General features: G+C 34.8%; 1 protein-coding gene across 13 annotated transcripts in view; it reads left to right on the plus strand.

Annotated features, from left to right (window-relative positions):
- The first annotated feature begins 1,116 nt into the window (after positions 1–1,116).
- Positions 1,117–16,675, plus strand: part of LOC147404786 (MRG family protein) — a 31,703-nt gene continuing 16,144 nt past the window's right edge. For 2 of the 13 annotated variants that reach the window (XM_086440861.1, XM_086440866.1), the window contains exons 1-5: positions 1,120–1,399; positions 4,324–4,377; positions 5,121–5,134; positions 6,262–6,385; positions 13,700–13,845. In XM_086440861.1, the coding sequence (XP_086296987.1) occupies positions 1,299–1,399; positions 4,324–4,377; positions 5,121–5,134; positions 6,262–6,385; positions 13,700–13,845 (439 nt within the window). In that variant the 5' untranslated portion in view covers positions 1,120–1,298. Of the gene's footprint in view, positions 1,400–1,710; positions 1,858–4,323; positions 4,378–5,120; positions 5,135–5,329; positions 6,154–6,261; positions 6,386–13,699; positions 13,846–16,675 lie in introns of those variants that run through there. The other 11 variants (XM_086440864.1, XM_086440868.1, XM_086440865.1 and 8 more) reach the window with 11 other exon arrangements.

Consider the following 16,675-nt stretch of genomic DNA (forward strand, 5'->3'; position numbering starts at 1 on the left):
TTAATATAGAGAAATAGGTACAAAAATCAAGATAAATATCCGGAAAATGTGCGTATAATTGAGTGTTTGGAGACACTCATCAATATGCCATGTCAGGAAAGTATTTTGAGTATGCCACGTAAGGGAGTCAGATTATCATGACTCATTTATTTATTCTCTATTCTCAATTCTCAATTCAAGTCACTCATTCTCATTCTTAACTCTCAAGACTTGAAGACAAAGAAAGGCATCACCTTCTATTAAAGTCAAGATTCAAAAATCAAGTGAAGTTATCAAAATTTGAAGATCAAGAATCAATATTCATCCAAATCAAACTAACTATTAGAGTTAGTTAGATATTTTTATGAGTATTTCATATATTTGTATGACTATTTGGTTATTTGACTTAATTTTTTTTTGATAATTAACTATTTTTAGTCTTTTACTTGCATATTTTGATGTCGGAACAATGATTTATAAATGAAAAATGAAATTTGTGCATTGCTTAATTATTATGTATTTTTCTAGAATTTTTAGTATTTTTTTTGTTACATATGCCACCGCACATGTGATTTTACATATGCGAACAACATGTGCTAGTCGCACATACTCACATATGCTATTTAACAAGATTGGACTAGAGTTTGCCCATTCATCTTCTTTGGGGTTAAATGGGGTAAACAAGGGAAGCTAATAAATTTGGAGGGATATATAAAAAACAATAAAGTTGGAGGGGGTAATATTGAAAAATGGTAGAAATAGAAAGATGATAAAGTTAGGGTATTTTTGAAAAGTGGAAGAAGAGAATAGGTAAATCACTAGAGAATTAGTATTTAGCACCATGGTTTCAAAACTTGTCCGAGACTGAGACATATTGCCCAAGTCGTCTTGGTATTAGGTATGGATGAGACGAACAAGTCCATTTTTCAAATGAGATTCAAAATCCCACGTTCATTTTTCTCATTTTTGAACAAGACGTCTCAAATGTATCGGAAAACTCGTTCAAGACGAATCAGTATCTGGCATGGACGAGACGCGAAACCGAGTTTTAAAATCATGTTTAGCACACATCTAGGGGTGGTGTTAGCAAAAGTTGGTGTGTCAATAGAAGCTCTATAAATTAAAATAGAACTTTCAAAATGTGGGGCTATTCATCTCAGATATCGGACGAGTCAACAGCGGATTTCATTTGTTTATGTTGTGTGCTCAAGGCGGCAACGAAGCTTTGTAATAAGGAGCGTAGTTTACTTATCCTACACCTACTCCCTCCCTCCTCCAAATCGTGACACCACTGATGGGGAGTTCGAACGCAACTACTGATGTTGGCGACACCAACACTGTTCCTTCACCCGATTCGTGCGCTTTCACTGAAGGAGAGAAGGTCCTCGCTTATCACGGACCTGCCATCTACGAAGCCAAGGTAGATTTCTCTAATTCGGTAACACTTTAATTTGCCTTTAGGATTTGGGAATTTAGTTTAATTTTTTAAATTTATAACCCTAATTCCTTAATCTTGAATTATGTTCTTATTGGTGTGGAGGGTTGGTAGGATTAGGGTTTATTTTAGAGTCTATATATGGTTTTAAACTTGTAATTGCTGTTATGTTGAAGAAGTGATCAAATTTCTTTATAGCATGTGTTGGTAATTTTATTTTTATTAGATTTAAGTTTGGTAATGTTTAACAATTTGCCATGAAAGATCTAAAATTTCATGATTTTGTTTGATGCAAGATGGAAGCATATTTATAGAACGAAATGGTCCGACAATAGATGAAAACAAAGGCTAATTTGACACAGATTTCTGGGGATGAAACACAGCATTTGGAGAGATGGTTTGACTGGATTGTTACGAAGCCTCATAAATTTACTTTCACAAAGGTGATAGGTCCAATGAGTTTGAACCATCGTTTCAAAACTTGCTTTGATGTCTCGTATCGTTCATGGTCGAGACCAAGTTGTCTTAGATGAGTCCACTCGTCTTGTATGAGATAAATCATTTAACTTGGTTTAAAATATCTTATTCATATATAACTCTGTTTAATAATATAAGGTAGATTTGAAGATGTTTAGTCATAAAATCATATTTTATTTATATAATAAATATTTAAATTCTAAAAAAATTAATTATTTTAATCAAAATATACAAATTCTAGTGACTCGGCCGAGATTTTCAAAATATCGTCCGAGTCATCTCGTTTATCTTGCGAGATGGTGTGAAGTCTAAGATGCGATGTAAATCAGTATTGTTTTTGAATGATATCGAGATGACTCGGGCGAGTCATCTCGGTCTACGACGAGATTTAAAACCATAGTTTGAACAAAGAATATATGGATATAGTGGATGCTGTTCTATACACAAACACAATTTTTTTTAAACTATAAATCTGCAAGATTGATAGATGTGGATAATAAATAGTTGATATTTCAAAGATGATGCTTGGTTTTGCAACTCTTTTATTGAGATTCATTTGCATTTTTTTTTAATAACCAAAGGAATTTATTAAAAAGAGGACAAGGAGTCCTCAAAAGGAGAGCGATACGGATTCATTTGCATGTTCAATGTGGCATAGTCGATTATGAAAAATTTACACGGATACAAAATATGAGAAACAAGTTTATGATTGTTATAATGAATCGTACGAGGATAAGGAAATCAAGGGGTTTTAGATAGAAGATTCAAAAATGGTGGTTTCACATTTACTATTTTCGGATGACACAATATTTGACGAAGAGGCTTCTCATGTTCATATTAAATCTCCAAATTTCATATTAAACCACAATAATAATTCACCATATCACCATATAGATATCATCTTTGCATCCGCAACAAGTTACCACAAGTCCACAATACATTCAAGGTTTATTTTTTTTTAGATCGGTAAGGTTGTTTTTATTGAGTTCAGTAACTCGGTGCTGGAGGGATATGAACCTAGGTCTCTGGTATCATCATCCAAAGACTTTATCAATTAAACTAGCTGGCACCTGCAAATTCAAGGTTTATATTATTAACATACAAACAGTTTTCAGTTGCATCCTCATTATCTAATGTTTCATCAAGAAAATGGTTACCATCATCTTCATCTAGGTCATGTTCTCTTACTAATGCTTCAATTTCATCTTTCATTTTAATTCGGTTCAATCGCAAATTTCGTGGTTTAATCAAGAAGTTTGTGATTTAATCACAACATTCGTAAAAGTCACGATTTATTGTAAAAGTTGTGATTAAATAGGTGAAGGAAAGAGTAACGATTTAATCACGATTTTTTCAATAAGTCAGAGAATTTGATGACTATGCTCACGAGTAGTTAAATACCTAAGCTTCCTTTTGAGACTCTTTGAAGCCATTTCTGATATTCAGATAAATCTGCCAGAGTAAGATGGTATTTAGGATTGGTGCAGTAAGTGGCTTAGAATGATAGGCATCTTGTTTTGGTTGTCAAATATGGGCCTCTTCCTTCTTCATGTCTCAACCCTTGTTAGGTCCAAGCTATAGTGTGAACCAGTATTCTCTTCTTTCCTTAATTCACGTTGGCAGAGAGTTATTTCGGCAGTCCAGGTGTTTCAGCTCTGCCGGCTGAGCTATCAAGGCGGTTGGTCAGGTCCAGCTCTACATTATCACACATCTTGAGTGACATGTTGCACTTTACCAAAATTTTACCTCTGCAATGCAACCAGTTTATTATCACCTTATAAATTAGACAGGAATGGTTTTTTAAATGTTACCCCATTTCAAGTTAATATGACTTGTCATTAATTCAATTCAAAACCCAAAGCCGTGAAGAAATGCTTATGTAGGAAAATTTATGATTCTACAGTACTGCTGTTCTTTGTTAAGCTTTGGTTTAGCCATTCTGTTAGTCACCACTCATCAATCACTGTGGCCTAAATTTCTTCAGAGAAACAGTTTCCTTACTAACTCAGTAAGATTTTAAGTCTTACTAAGGGTTGTTTTGCTCAAATGGATTACACATTTGCAATCCAACACCACAGCCCTCTAGATTTCATGGAAAAACTCAGATCTGAAAAAAAAAAAGAATTTTTTTTGGGTTTCTTCCAAGGTTTTGAAAATGCCCGGCTACCGAGCTTCCACGGAACTTCCAAATTTAAAATTAAAATTCAACCGTAAAAAATAACTTTATTTATTTATTTTTAATTTCCAAAGTTCATAGAATTTTGTCCTCTACAACCCTGTAGCATCAGATCATGTTTTTGGATGCCATGAGGTGAGGTCAACGAACCCTTACTAAGATTTGAAATCTTACTAAGTTAGTCAGGCTAGTCAGACTCTTTTCTTTATTGTTGATGCTTTGAAATCCTATACATTGCTGCTTTTTTTTTTGGAAGGTTCAAAAAGTTGAGTTTCGGAAGAAGGAATGGAGATATTTTGTGCATTACCTTGTAAGTATATTTTTCCCCTCCCGAGGCTGGTCTTTGGTATTTCGTGATGCTCTTTTCTTACTAATTACTGTAGCTGACTTTGTTACTGTTAATGGAACTATGGAAGATAATCTTTGCAACAATAGAGGAAACCTTTGGTGTTGGTTATCAATACCTTTCCTGCTAGTTGGTTATTCGAAATAGTGCCACATGACACTCTTTACGTCCACTGACCCCATGAATCTTTGGCCACTTATTTGTAAACTTATACATCAAAATTCAGCTTGATGTGTTTTATACTAGCCATCAGATTTTAGCCTTTGTTAACCAACCAACTACTCCAAAAGACCGATCTGTTGGAGAGAGGGAGAACTATGAATATAAGAGGGTCACGGAACTTAACTAGAGTATGACACACTTGACAGTGGAGGAAAATATGCACTCAACAGCCTTCATGAACAGGCCTATGGGTAAAGAACATTGGGTTCCAAGCCATTGTTAAAAAAAAAAAAAAAAAAGAAAAAAAAAAGGAAAAATGCTCAAATCCAACTGATTGGAATCACCTATCAGGTTGCTTTTGGTGTGCTTGTACACCAAGGAATAGGTCAATCATTTATAGGATTGGTTGACATATTGAGTTGTGCCATGTGTCACTATTGGTGTGACCAAATACATTGAGTACTGAATGACTGATTCCAAGGGTTTCCTCAAGAAAGTATTTGCTAATTTCAGTATTTTAGTGACATGTTCTCGTTGTTTTGCAGGGTTGGAACAAAAAGTGAGTGCATTTTCTGGTCTATGTACCTTACCTTACTGGAATATTCTGATTTAAATATTATATAAGGAAGGCAATCGAGTGCAGGAATTGAAGACCTTGTTTAGATTTTTATCCTTTACCGTCTTTTTTTGATAGGTATAAGGTTAGTGGTTACCAAATGAAGTTGGGTTCAAGTTTAAGTTTATATATATATTAATTGTTTATCCTTTGATGTCTTTTTTTGATAGGTATAAGGTTAGCAGTTACCAAATGAAGTTGGGTTCAAGTTTAAGTTTATATATATATATCTATATATATTTTAATTGTTTATCCTATGATGTCTTTTTTTGATAGGTATAAGGTTAGTGGTTAGCAAATTAAGTTGGGTTCAAGGGGGTTTGAACCTAGGACGTGGGAACAACACTCCACACGTCCTACCGCTTAGCTAAGTTGGCAATTCCTTTTATCCTTTAATGTCTTGGTCCTTAAACTTTTGCATTCCTTTGACCATCACTTCTCCTTTAGATGAATTGTCTTAGATAATATATATCAAAATATCCAAGCATAAAATTTTTGTATGTATATGTTTTACGATTTCAAACATTTTAGCAATGAGTTGTAGACTTGTACGTGAAGCTTTAATAAATTTCAGGTTTGACCACACACATGTGCATAATCATCATCCAAACTTTTGCACGAATTGTATTCCACCATTTCATTCTGTCCACACACACATGCACACGCGTATATGAGATATGTATGTGTATGAACAAAGGAGACATCTTTTCCTCCACTCTTCTTTTTTTACACATGGAGGGGGCATTAACTTTATGAATTTTTTTGATTGGATTTGTTGCTTTTAAGAGATTACTTGTAGGCTATAAGGTGCGAGAGTTGAAAAGTCAAGAGGGAGAGAGCATTGGAAGAAAATGAGGAAAGGAAGAGGGAAGAAGAAAAGAATAAAAAGAAAAAAGAACTTATGGTTAGATGAATGAGATTCACCCATTACACCCATTTGTTCCTTGTGTTTTTCTCAAAATGTAAGCAATGGCTAAAAAGTAAAAAATATAAATTATAAATTGCAATAGCCCTTTTTTTTTTTTGTAACTAAATCTCATTCATCCATGAATGTTATTTTTTTGATGCAGGGTGCCCCACCGCTTTGGAAGTGGGACTAATCCTTGTGGGTACGTCCTGCTTCCACAAAAAAGTGTTGGTGACCTTGTGGGTGGGGGGGAGACTCAATCTCAAGACCTTGGGGAGCACACCCAGGTCACTAATTCACCGGTCCACCACTCGTGTGGTCTCATTCATGCATTTTAGATCAACCTCAATCCTTTTATCCTCTAGTAGTAACATAATGTCAGTTGCTCTTGGGCTGAGACCATAGCTCAGTTGGTTTGACACATAGCAAAGCAACTTTGAGGTTGTGGGTTCAAGTCCAGCTTACCCATCAAAAATAAAATAAAATAAAATAAAATAATGTTGGTTGCTCTTATTGTTTTTCTACCACCCTTCTTTATTGATTGATCCTAGTTCTCATCGTCCTTGATAGTGACTTTCACTAATGGTATTTTCTTATGCATACATACAACTTGAGGTTGCACACTCGCATTAATGAATATAATACCTCCCATACTCTTGTCTTCCATTATATTTTGAGATCATCCATGGACGGGGCCCACAACCTATATAATAGAACATAGCAGTGGGCGCCACTCCTTTTACCCCCTTGATAAAGAGGGGTTGGAATATAATCTCACTAGAAATCTCAAGGATAACTTTTAACTTTATTGTCTTTTCACTTCTTTTCCTTTCCAAGTTCCAATTTTATTACCTTTCCTCTTCTACTCCCCTTTCTAAGAATACCCCTCCAATTTTATATGTTATTTTTTCTATATTTTCCTTCTCCAATAATACCCCTCCAATTTTATTGTTTTTCCTCTTTTAGCCCCTTAACCCCAAAGAGGATGTTCGAGCCATTGGCACAAGAAAACTCGAGTGGTCTTCTATGTGAAATATTGGCTTGATAAGATGAACACAACTAGCTAATCTATTGTCTTCTTTTGGGTGTGCTGAAAACATGATGAGCAAAAATGTCCCAATAATCTCTCATATTCAATATGAGGACAATTTAGTGATAGATTGCCAAATGCGGTGAGCTTGAATATGCTGGCAATATATTTATATTGAAATTTTCTTGAGTAGGTGGTTATTGTTTGTGGTATCCTTGGTCTTCAAGTCGATCTTGGAACTCCCTGTTGGAAAAGGATATCCGTGGAATGGATGAGGAAAATATAAATATAGCTGAAGATTGTGCATCTTTTTAGGTTGTTGAATTGATTATTGAAAGGGTACACGAGATTAACTTGGTGGAGGGGGAGTTACCTATCTTTCAAGGGGAGAATTACGTTAAATTAAGAGTACTCTTTTATTCTGCTGTACTTCATGTTCTTATTAATGATGCCCATCTCAATTGTAAATTAATTGCATATGGGAAAAGTTCAAGGAGATCACTAATGGAATAAGAGAGGGACATTTCATTTTATCAAATGGAAGTAGTGTGCTGCTTGAGGAATTTGGGGATTTAGGGTTGAGAAGGTTGCTAGTTATGTATAAAGCCTTATCGATAAAAAAAAAAAGTTATGTATAAGGCCTTGGAAAATAATTCTGGAGGTTTGGTATTGAAGATTCAGTTTTATGGATATATTGTGGAAATGAGTTGAGGTAGAAAATTTTGTAAGGCGAAAATGGAGTAATTGAATGACTTACTTATTTCTTCAAAATGGAATGGGGAGTTTAGTTTATTTTCCTTTTCATTTTCTTATCAATTTCCTAGGGGGAAGGATATCAGGGATTGGATTAGGACCCATAGGGTATTTTTTTAGTGCAATTCTTCTATGATTCCTTGGATAGTATTGCATGTGAGAATATTCCATTCCAAGATGTTTAGCCAAAACATTCCAATTTTTTGACATACTGAAATACTATTTGAAATTATGAATGTAATGCAACTTTTGTCATTGTTCCTCTATGCGGAACTACCATTACATACAAAATATATCTTTTACTGAACTTTGAATGTTTAAGAATGTCAAGTATGTTTCATGAAACTCACCAAATTATCTCTCTTTATAGAAAAGCATATCCCTTCCATTAGGCCGCATGAATTCGATACGATTAAAACTCTTACAATTCAGTTATGTTGTTAAATAACATATGCGACCAGCACATGCTATTCTCATATGCCATTTCGCACATTGCATATGTGGTGGCATATATTGCAAGGAAGGAAAAACGAAGGAACAAATGCAGAAAATGTTTAAATCTTGATTCTTGAGAACTTTTTTGTTTTCTTTTGAGTCTTGAGAGTGACTTAAGTTGAGACTTGAACTTTGAGAGTGTAGATTAAGAGTTTGAGAAAGAGAATATAAGAAAATATTGGAGAAACGTGGGGGGAGTCGAATTGACTCCAACCCTAGCCACACAATGTATTATATATTGTAACCAAAATAACAAAAGAAAGAAAAGACAATACTATCCCTACTAATAATAATTTATTACTCCTAACATTCCCCCTCAAGATAGATAATATATATCATATAAGCCCAGTTTGTTACAAATATAATCTACCCTACTACAATCCAATGATTTAGTAAACAAATCAGCAAGTTGATCTTCAGACTTCACATAGAAAGTAGCAATTTCACTATTCAGGAGTTTATCACTAACATAGTGACAATCAACTTCAATATGTTTTGTATTCTCATGAAACATAGGATTAGAAGCTATGTGTATGGTTGCCTGGTTATCACTAATGAGACTCATAGGTAGTTCTACTGTAAAACCTATCTCTTGAAGAAAGTGTCTCAACTAGGTTAGCTTACAAGACATGTGTGACATAGTTTTGTACTTAGCCTCTGCACTAGATCTAGCAACAACTTTTTGTTTTTTGCTTTTCCATGTCACAAGATTACCACCCAAGAATGTACAATATCCGGTGGTTGGTCTCCTATATGAAGGAGAACCTGCCCAATCTGCATCCGTGTATTCTTTTATGCGAGTATGGCCATTTTACTTGTATAACAAACCACGTCTTGGGGAACCCTATAAGTACCTAACAATATGCTGTAATGTTACCCAATGAGGTGCTTTAGGAGCTTCCAAAGACTGACTGACAATACTCACAACAAATGAAATGTTCGGCCTGATAATGGTGAGGTAGTTCAACTTTCCAACAAGTCTCCTATACCTAACAGGATCATCAAAATAATCTCCCCGATCAATAGTCCACTTCTGTTTTGGGTCCATTGGAGAATCCATAGGTTTAGACCCAAGTAGACTAGTCTCATTTAATAAATCTAGAGTATACTTTTTTTGTGAGAGACTAATTCCACCAGCTGAATGTGTAACCTCATACCAAGAAAGTATCTTAGCTTACTCAAATCCTTAGTATGAAACTTTTGTTGTAAAAATGACTTTTAACTTCTCAATCCCAACAACATTACTCTCTGTCAATACAATATCATCCACATATACAACTAGAAGAACATACCCATTAGTGGATTGGGAATGAAAAACGGAGTGATCTGTTTGACATCCCAAACTCAAGAATTCCTTATAGCCAAGATCTGTGGAAAATCTCCAAAAAACTAGAGAGAAATCTCTCTTTGTGGAACTGCACCACCCAAAAAATTATAGAATTGATTTTAGGGCTAGAAAGAACTCAAACATTACTACGAATACCTTTTACCACACCGGAGAACCACAAAACTTACTCGAAAACAATACTAATCATTAAAAAACTTCTTAGATCCTCTCACGTAAAGATCTATGCGCAACCACAAGAGCAACCACAATCGTACCTCCACATGGAGGATTAAATAAGAACGCTTTGTTCACCTTTAATTAGATCAAGAAGAATCTGATTTTCTTATAAATCAATCGAGAAATAGTAAAAAAGAAAGATTTAAACTCTTAGGATGTTGTCTAATACCATGTAGATTAAGAGTTTGAGAAGGAGAATAAAAGAAGATATTGGAGAAACTTGGGAGGAGTCGAATTGACCCCAACCCTAGCCGCACAATGTATTATATATCGTAACCAAAATAACAAAAGAACAAAAAGACCATACTACCCCTACTAATAATAACTTATTACTTCTAACAGAGAGTAATAGTGTAGAGTAGAGATTAGAGAATATTTATAATTATGTGAGAATGCATTAGAAAATGTAATGAGATTTAACAGTTGGAAGCTTTGTGAGGGTAAGAAAGAAATTATAAGGTAGAAGAGATGTTGTAAAAGGAGTATTAATGTGGAACATAACTCAAGTCAAAAGTCAAGGGTTTCGTCGAAAAATTTGTAATTATTTAGATTTTTCACTTAATTAGGTGTAGATTTATTGTCGAGATTATTTTAGATTAGTTGTTTTTTTAGTTTTGAGTGGTTTTAAGACTTGGGCTTATTTTTATGTTTTATTGGCTCATGGTTTTAGTATAATATTTATGGGCAGTTTGGTAACTTTAGGATGCTTTTTATTTAAGTTTATTAGGGTTGAAAATTTAGGAGAGGGAAAGTTACGACAATTAGGTATTTTAGTTTTATTAAGAGTTTTTGTTGATTTTTTTATTTATAAATTGTATTAGGGTTTATTTACGGAAAATGAATAGAATAAACAAGAAGTTTCTGTTTTCTTTTGAATGTTGGTGCATTCAACCTATAAATTATGTTTTCTTGATTTTTTCAAGAAATCTTGAATTCTTGAATCTTAAAAGCCCTTTTCTTGATTTTAGATTCTTGAAATCCCTTTCTTGATTCTTGAAACCTACAAACTTCAACTCTTAATCCTTTATCCATTCTCTTGACCTTTAATCATTACCCTGTAAACCTTAACTTTTAACCCTTTTCATGTATTTCGTTAATTGCGAGATTTTTTTAATTTTTTAATTTTTTTAATTTTAACTTTTGGGTTTACCCTATCTTATAGCCCATATCCTTAACCCAATCCCCAACCAAATTTCCATAAACCCCTTTATTTTTTTGTTCTACCCTCGCCGTCTTGCATCAGATTTCCTTACCCTACAAACCTTTAATCATTTTCATTGGGATTGTGGTTATACTTGCATAAGATCATAGTTTAATTACCCTATCTTACCCAAATCCTTAACCCAATCCTAAACCAAATTTCCTAATTCTCTAAATTTTCTTATCTCGCATTGCCTTCTTGCATCAAGTATGGGGGTAGAAGTGGGATGTTTATAAGAGAAAACTGAGTTTATGCTAAAAAAGAAGAAGAAAATCTGTGTCTAAAAAGTATGCCATCACATACTACAATATGCCATCACATATTGTGCAAATAACATACATTTATATATGCGATGGTAGCATATGCAAAATATAGTTTGGAAATGGCATATGCGATCGCATTTGACAACATTGAACATTATATATTCAATCAAATATAATGTTTTGAGATGTCTATTTTTACTTAGGAATGCTTCGGAATATGTATGTGTGCTGATGTGAAAAGTTGATTTTTAATTCTTATTGTCATTTAAACACTTACTTTTTATTTTTTGTATTTATTTCTGAATAAAATTAGTTTCTATTGATTTAAAGCTAATATTTCGATACATTCCGAATGTTTTAGAATAGTTTGGTTCCGTATCGATTTTTTGAAAATTAAGACAACATATGCAGAATGGGATTTTGGACTCGAGTGAGTTTAATGTAGGTAGGCCAGTTCCTCCTATAGTGGTAGCATACATACGGATAATGGTGTTGGGCAAAACATTGATTGTGGATCACCTACATCATCGTAGAATGATCTTCCAAAATCATTTCGTTACTTGCAAAACTCATGATGAGAGAGCAAATTACACTTCAACCCTCGAGTTTTCTTGGGGAGTTTTTCTTTTTTCTCCCCATCTAATATTGTGTAGGTTCTTCCAAGAGTTGTGACATTTTTACATCTAGGTTGAATGAGTTGTGTGGTAAGATAATTTGGAAGATTGTATTGAGGAGTTTTGATAGAGCATTATCAATTAGTTTTTTGATAATCACAGTTGGCATGATTCAGCTTTGCCCTCATTCAAACTTGTAAATTAAAGGTTTTACCCTTCATTCTTTTCTAAATTAATCCTTGCTTTGCTAAAAGAGAAAGAAAAAGATATGTCTATTTTGTAATCCCATTTCACATATTAGAATAATTTTTGCATCTTCATAAAGAAGATAGTGATCCATCCATAAAAATTCTGCATATTGGATAATTTCTTTCATCTAGTGGAACCATTTTGATTAGGAAGACCAACTTTGTGTGACTCACTAAATGACAGTGCCATAGTGTCATGGTCCTACGTATCATCAGCTGCATGTGCCACATTGTTTGCATTCATAACAAGCAGGATGGTGACACATGGGCCATGATTTCTTTCATTCTCACACTTGAGGGACCTAGCAAATAATTTCTCTAGAAAATATGAATTGATTTGTTGCATACTATTTCCAGTAAAATCTTCCAGATAATGAGATTGATGAGTGTAAGGTTCTCTTTTAATTGGGTGGAATCCCAATCAATCAAGAACGAGAGGATTCGGTTGTATGGAGTAAAGGCAAGTTTCAGTGAGGTCATGCTATTTAAGCTTGAAGAAAATTCATGAGGAGTTCTTTCCAGGGAAGTCTATGTGGGGCAAATTGGTTTTCCCTCGATCATCTAAATCATTGAAACATGACGATTCCAAATTGGTGTATTATGTGCCGTATCATTAATACGTAAACCATCTCTCTGCCCATCGCTTCATCATATTGAAGGTATGGATCGTCTTATTGTTTGAAATGCCTTGATATGTTTGTTTCTTGAATGAAAGTTCCTTCAGAGAAAAAAAAGAATGATTTGGACTTTTGAGTTTAGTATTGTTTGCCCATTTGTTGGGGACCATGGTAGTAATGGAACAGCCAAAGTACTAGAAGGAAAGGAAAATCTGTCGTGGAGAGTTGGTATTCCGTTCGCACTCTTTCATTGGTTGGGATTCAATTACTAGAGACTTTTAGGTCCCCTGTTGCTCTTCCCAAACCAATTGTTTCTCATTGGATGTTCTTGTATTTGTATTTTTTATTTTTATGTCCTTTTGGGTATTGTTTCCTCTCATTCTTCTGTTTCTTTTGCACTATAGTCTTTTTTGGTTACTAACCAAGATAAGAAATGTGGGCATTCTTCATATTATAGACATGTGTTGTTAAAAATCTAAAGATCTTGAAATTCTTCAGGGAGGAACTATAGCATTGTTGAGCACATATTCTTATTTTTAGCAATCACGAGAATTCTTACTCATGGAAGTTGACCTCCTTTGTTTTTTTTCTTTCTTTGCTGCTTCTCTCGTGTTGTTTGGGGGCTATCTCAGCCTCCCCCTCATCTTTTCTTCATTTATATAATCTTATACTTATCAAAAAAAAAAAAAAAAAAAAAAAGTCCAGCTTACCTACTCTAGTTAAATTACTAAGTGTGAGCGTTTAACAGTCTTTTACTTTTACCTTCAACAATTGGTAAGCTTGGACTTTTTTGATTTAAACTTTCAATGTCAACAGTTGGGATGAATGGGTAGGCATGGAACGTTTGCTGAAATTCACCGATGAGAACATCCGGAAGCAGCAGGCACTTGAGAAAAAAATTAGTGCAGAGAAGAATTCCAAATCAGGACGTTCAGCACAGATTAAGCCAAAAAGCTCTACTGGTAAGCTCTAATCTCTTATGTAATTGTTGGCTTTGTCCGATTAGCTTTATGGATTACACTTAATCTTCAGTTCATATTCCTTCGTTTTTCATATTATATTAGTGGTTGAGTAAGTATGCCTTGTTCTTTGGTCATTGATACAAGAAGGAAACTAACAATTTATTAAAATGAAAAGACTAGATATGTAGGAAAAGTTGATAGATCTAAACCTATATGGGAGGTATGATTTGCACCTGAATACAAAGCCATCTGTCCAAGTGTAGAAATCCGCTAGAGTTTGCCCGTATTAGGGGTTAAAGGGTAAAAGAGGAAAATAATAAAGTTGGAGGGGTATTATTAAAAAATCTTTGGGGTTGAAGGGGTAAAAGAGGAAAAATAATAAAGTTGGGAGAGGTATTATTAAGAAAGGGGAGAGAAGAGGAAAGATAGTAAATTTGGAGGGGTAATATTTGAAAAGGGGAGAAGAAGAAAGAGAATAAAGTTAGGGGGTGGCCCAATGCATCTCCTCTTAGGCCTTACCTACTGTTTATATAAGCGTTCCTGGTGCACAGAAGAGATCTTGAAAATTGATGTGCAATTTGAAATGATTGATCAGAGGCAATAGTAATTGCTTTGATCTCTCTATTTTCATTCTTTTAATGGAGCTTAGCAGTTTGTGGTACTTGGCGACCGTCTTGCCATGTTTGAAGAAATTCTAGCTTCCATGAAAGCTAATAGAAAGCATGATCTTGCTATGTGTAACCAACGGTCTGAGGAGATCTTAGTTTTGACACGTGAGCTTCTCTGTGCCGATCTGAAAATAGGGAAGCACGAGGTGTAATTTGCTAGTTACAAGTTTAAGGAGTCATCGAAGGAGGCTTATGATTGACCTAGTCCATAAAGAGCAAGTGGCCTTGGCCTGTAGAGAGGCTTAAGCTGATGAGTGGTCCCAGATTTTTTCTGCAATGGGAGTTGATGATGAAGGGAATAGTATTATGGTCGTTGATGATGGAGATAATGGGGACGGTGGACTAGATGACCCTATCACGATGGATATTGGAGTGGTAGATGTTGATGGAGCTGAGGATGATGCTTGAGTTTTTTGTTTAGCTAGTTGCTTTTTTGTTGATGGATGACTGTATTACATTTGATGAGCCTTTGTCAGAGCTTCTTTATCTTTTGAAGACTCTGGTTGGTATTTTGAGCATCTCTGTTGGTGCTTTTGGCTCTTTATATATATGTATATCTAGCCGTGTTACCATTGATTGTCGTTGTAGTGGGTTTATGTTTATTTAATTGGTTTAAAATGTTGGTAACTAGTCCAATGGTTGATAATTGCACCGCTATGTTTTTACTGAGTTGCTCTTGCGCATTTACGTGAGATAAGTGTGAGGCTCTACTCATGTGTTTGATCCACATCAATATTTTGAGGTAGGAGTTGCCCCTATGTTGCTCGGGTATGGGGTCAGTCTCTGATCATGGACTTGGTTGTCGTTTCGCCGACCATTCAAGGGTTGCCCCCAAGTAGTTCAGATATGGAGTCAGTCTTCGATCATGGGCTTGGTTTTCACCTTGCTAACCCTTCAAACTGTGGTTTTCCTCCAAGCAGTTTGGGTAAAGAGTCAGTTTCCGATCGTGGGTTTGGTTGTCACCTCATCGGCCCTTCGAACTTAGGGTTGCCTCCCCTTTCGGATGCATAATCAGTCTCCACTAGTGAGTTTGGTTGTCACCCTGCTGCCCCTTGGAACCGAGGGTTGTCCCCAAGCAGTTCAGATGTGGAGTTGATCTCCTTTTGATTTTAACTTTATTTGAGGCAAAGTAGATGGAAAGACTTGAAAAAGATATTTCATTGAAAATACTTGCGAAGGTTTTGAGCCTTCCATGACCTTTGTAATGCATCTGTTAGAGGTTTTCAGATGATATATTCCTACTTCTACTTTGTCTACAATATATGCCCCCTTCCAATTTGAGCTGAGTTTACCATTGTTCAACTCTTTGGTATGTTTCAAATTACGAGAATTAAACTAGGAGTCCTAAATAGTAGTTGAGTCAAAACTAGGACCCCTATTCTAAAATTAGAAGTTCTATTCTGAAATTATTTATGCTGTAAATTCCAGCCACTTGGGATTGTCGTGTGCCCTTATTTTTGAGCTGCATCACCATGCCGATCAAAGAACATTAGTCAAGGCAATGTAGATGGAGATATCGGGTAGGAAAGCATGTATGATAAATGAGATGATTCTTATCCCAATATTGGATTTGGTAGTTAGAAATAAATTGGGCAGGCCCACTTGGCAATATTGAGAGAGAATCCTATCCCTCTTCCTTCTCTCTTTCTCTCTCTCTATTTTGCTTTTTAATTCTTTTCTTTTTCTCTCCTCTCATATTCTTCACTCTTTTTTTCTATTTTTTTTGTTTGCTACTTTTTTATTTTCTGTTTTTCAATCTTTCTCTCTCTGTGAGAGAGAGGACATCATAGCTGTAGTGCATCATGGCCAAATTTCAACTTAAGATTTGATTTTATGTTTTATTTAGATGTTTTAGTTAATATTTCTATTGTTTTATTGGTTCATTCTATATCTCAGATTCATCATTTTAGGTTAGGCTTCACCGTTCTGCATCTCTCTCTCCTTCATTTGCCCCCCTTTTTTATACTCCCTTCTGTCTCCCACTCCATGTATTTTCACAATTTTTTTTTCTTCTGTTTGGTATATATTTTTTATTCTTTCTTTTTCTTCTCTTCCTCTTTTCTTCTTATTCTATTGCTTTGTTTCTATTGGCTTGCGACACAATTAAAGCATTCCAAAACAGATTCAAATATAAAATAATACTACCTACAGAAAAAGTTGTT

Source organism: Akebia trifoliata, chromosome 4 (assembly GCF_017979445.1).
Source record: "Akebia trifoliata isolate Shusen 1 chromosome 4, ASM1797944v1, whole genome shotgun sequence".
Lineage (NCBI taxonomy): Eukaryota > Viridiplantae > Streptophyta > Magnoliopsida > Ranunculales > Lardizabalaceae > Akebia > Akebia trifoliata.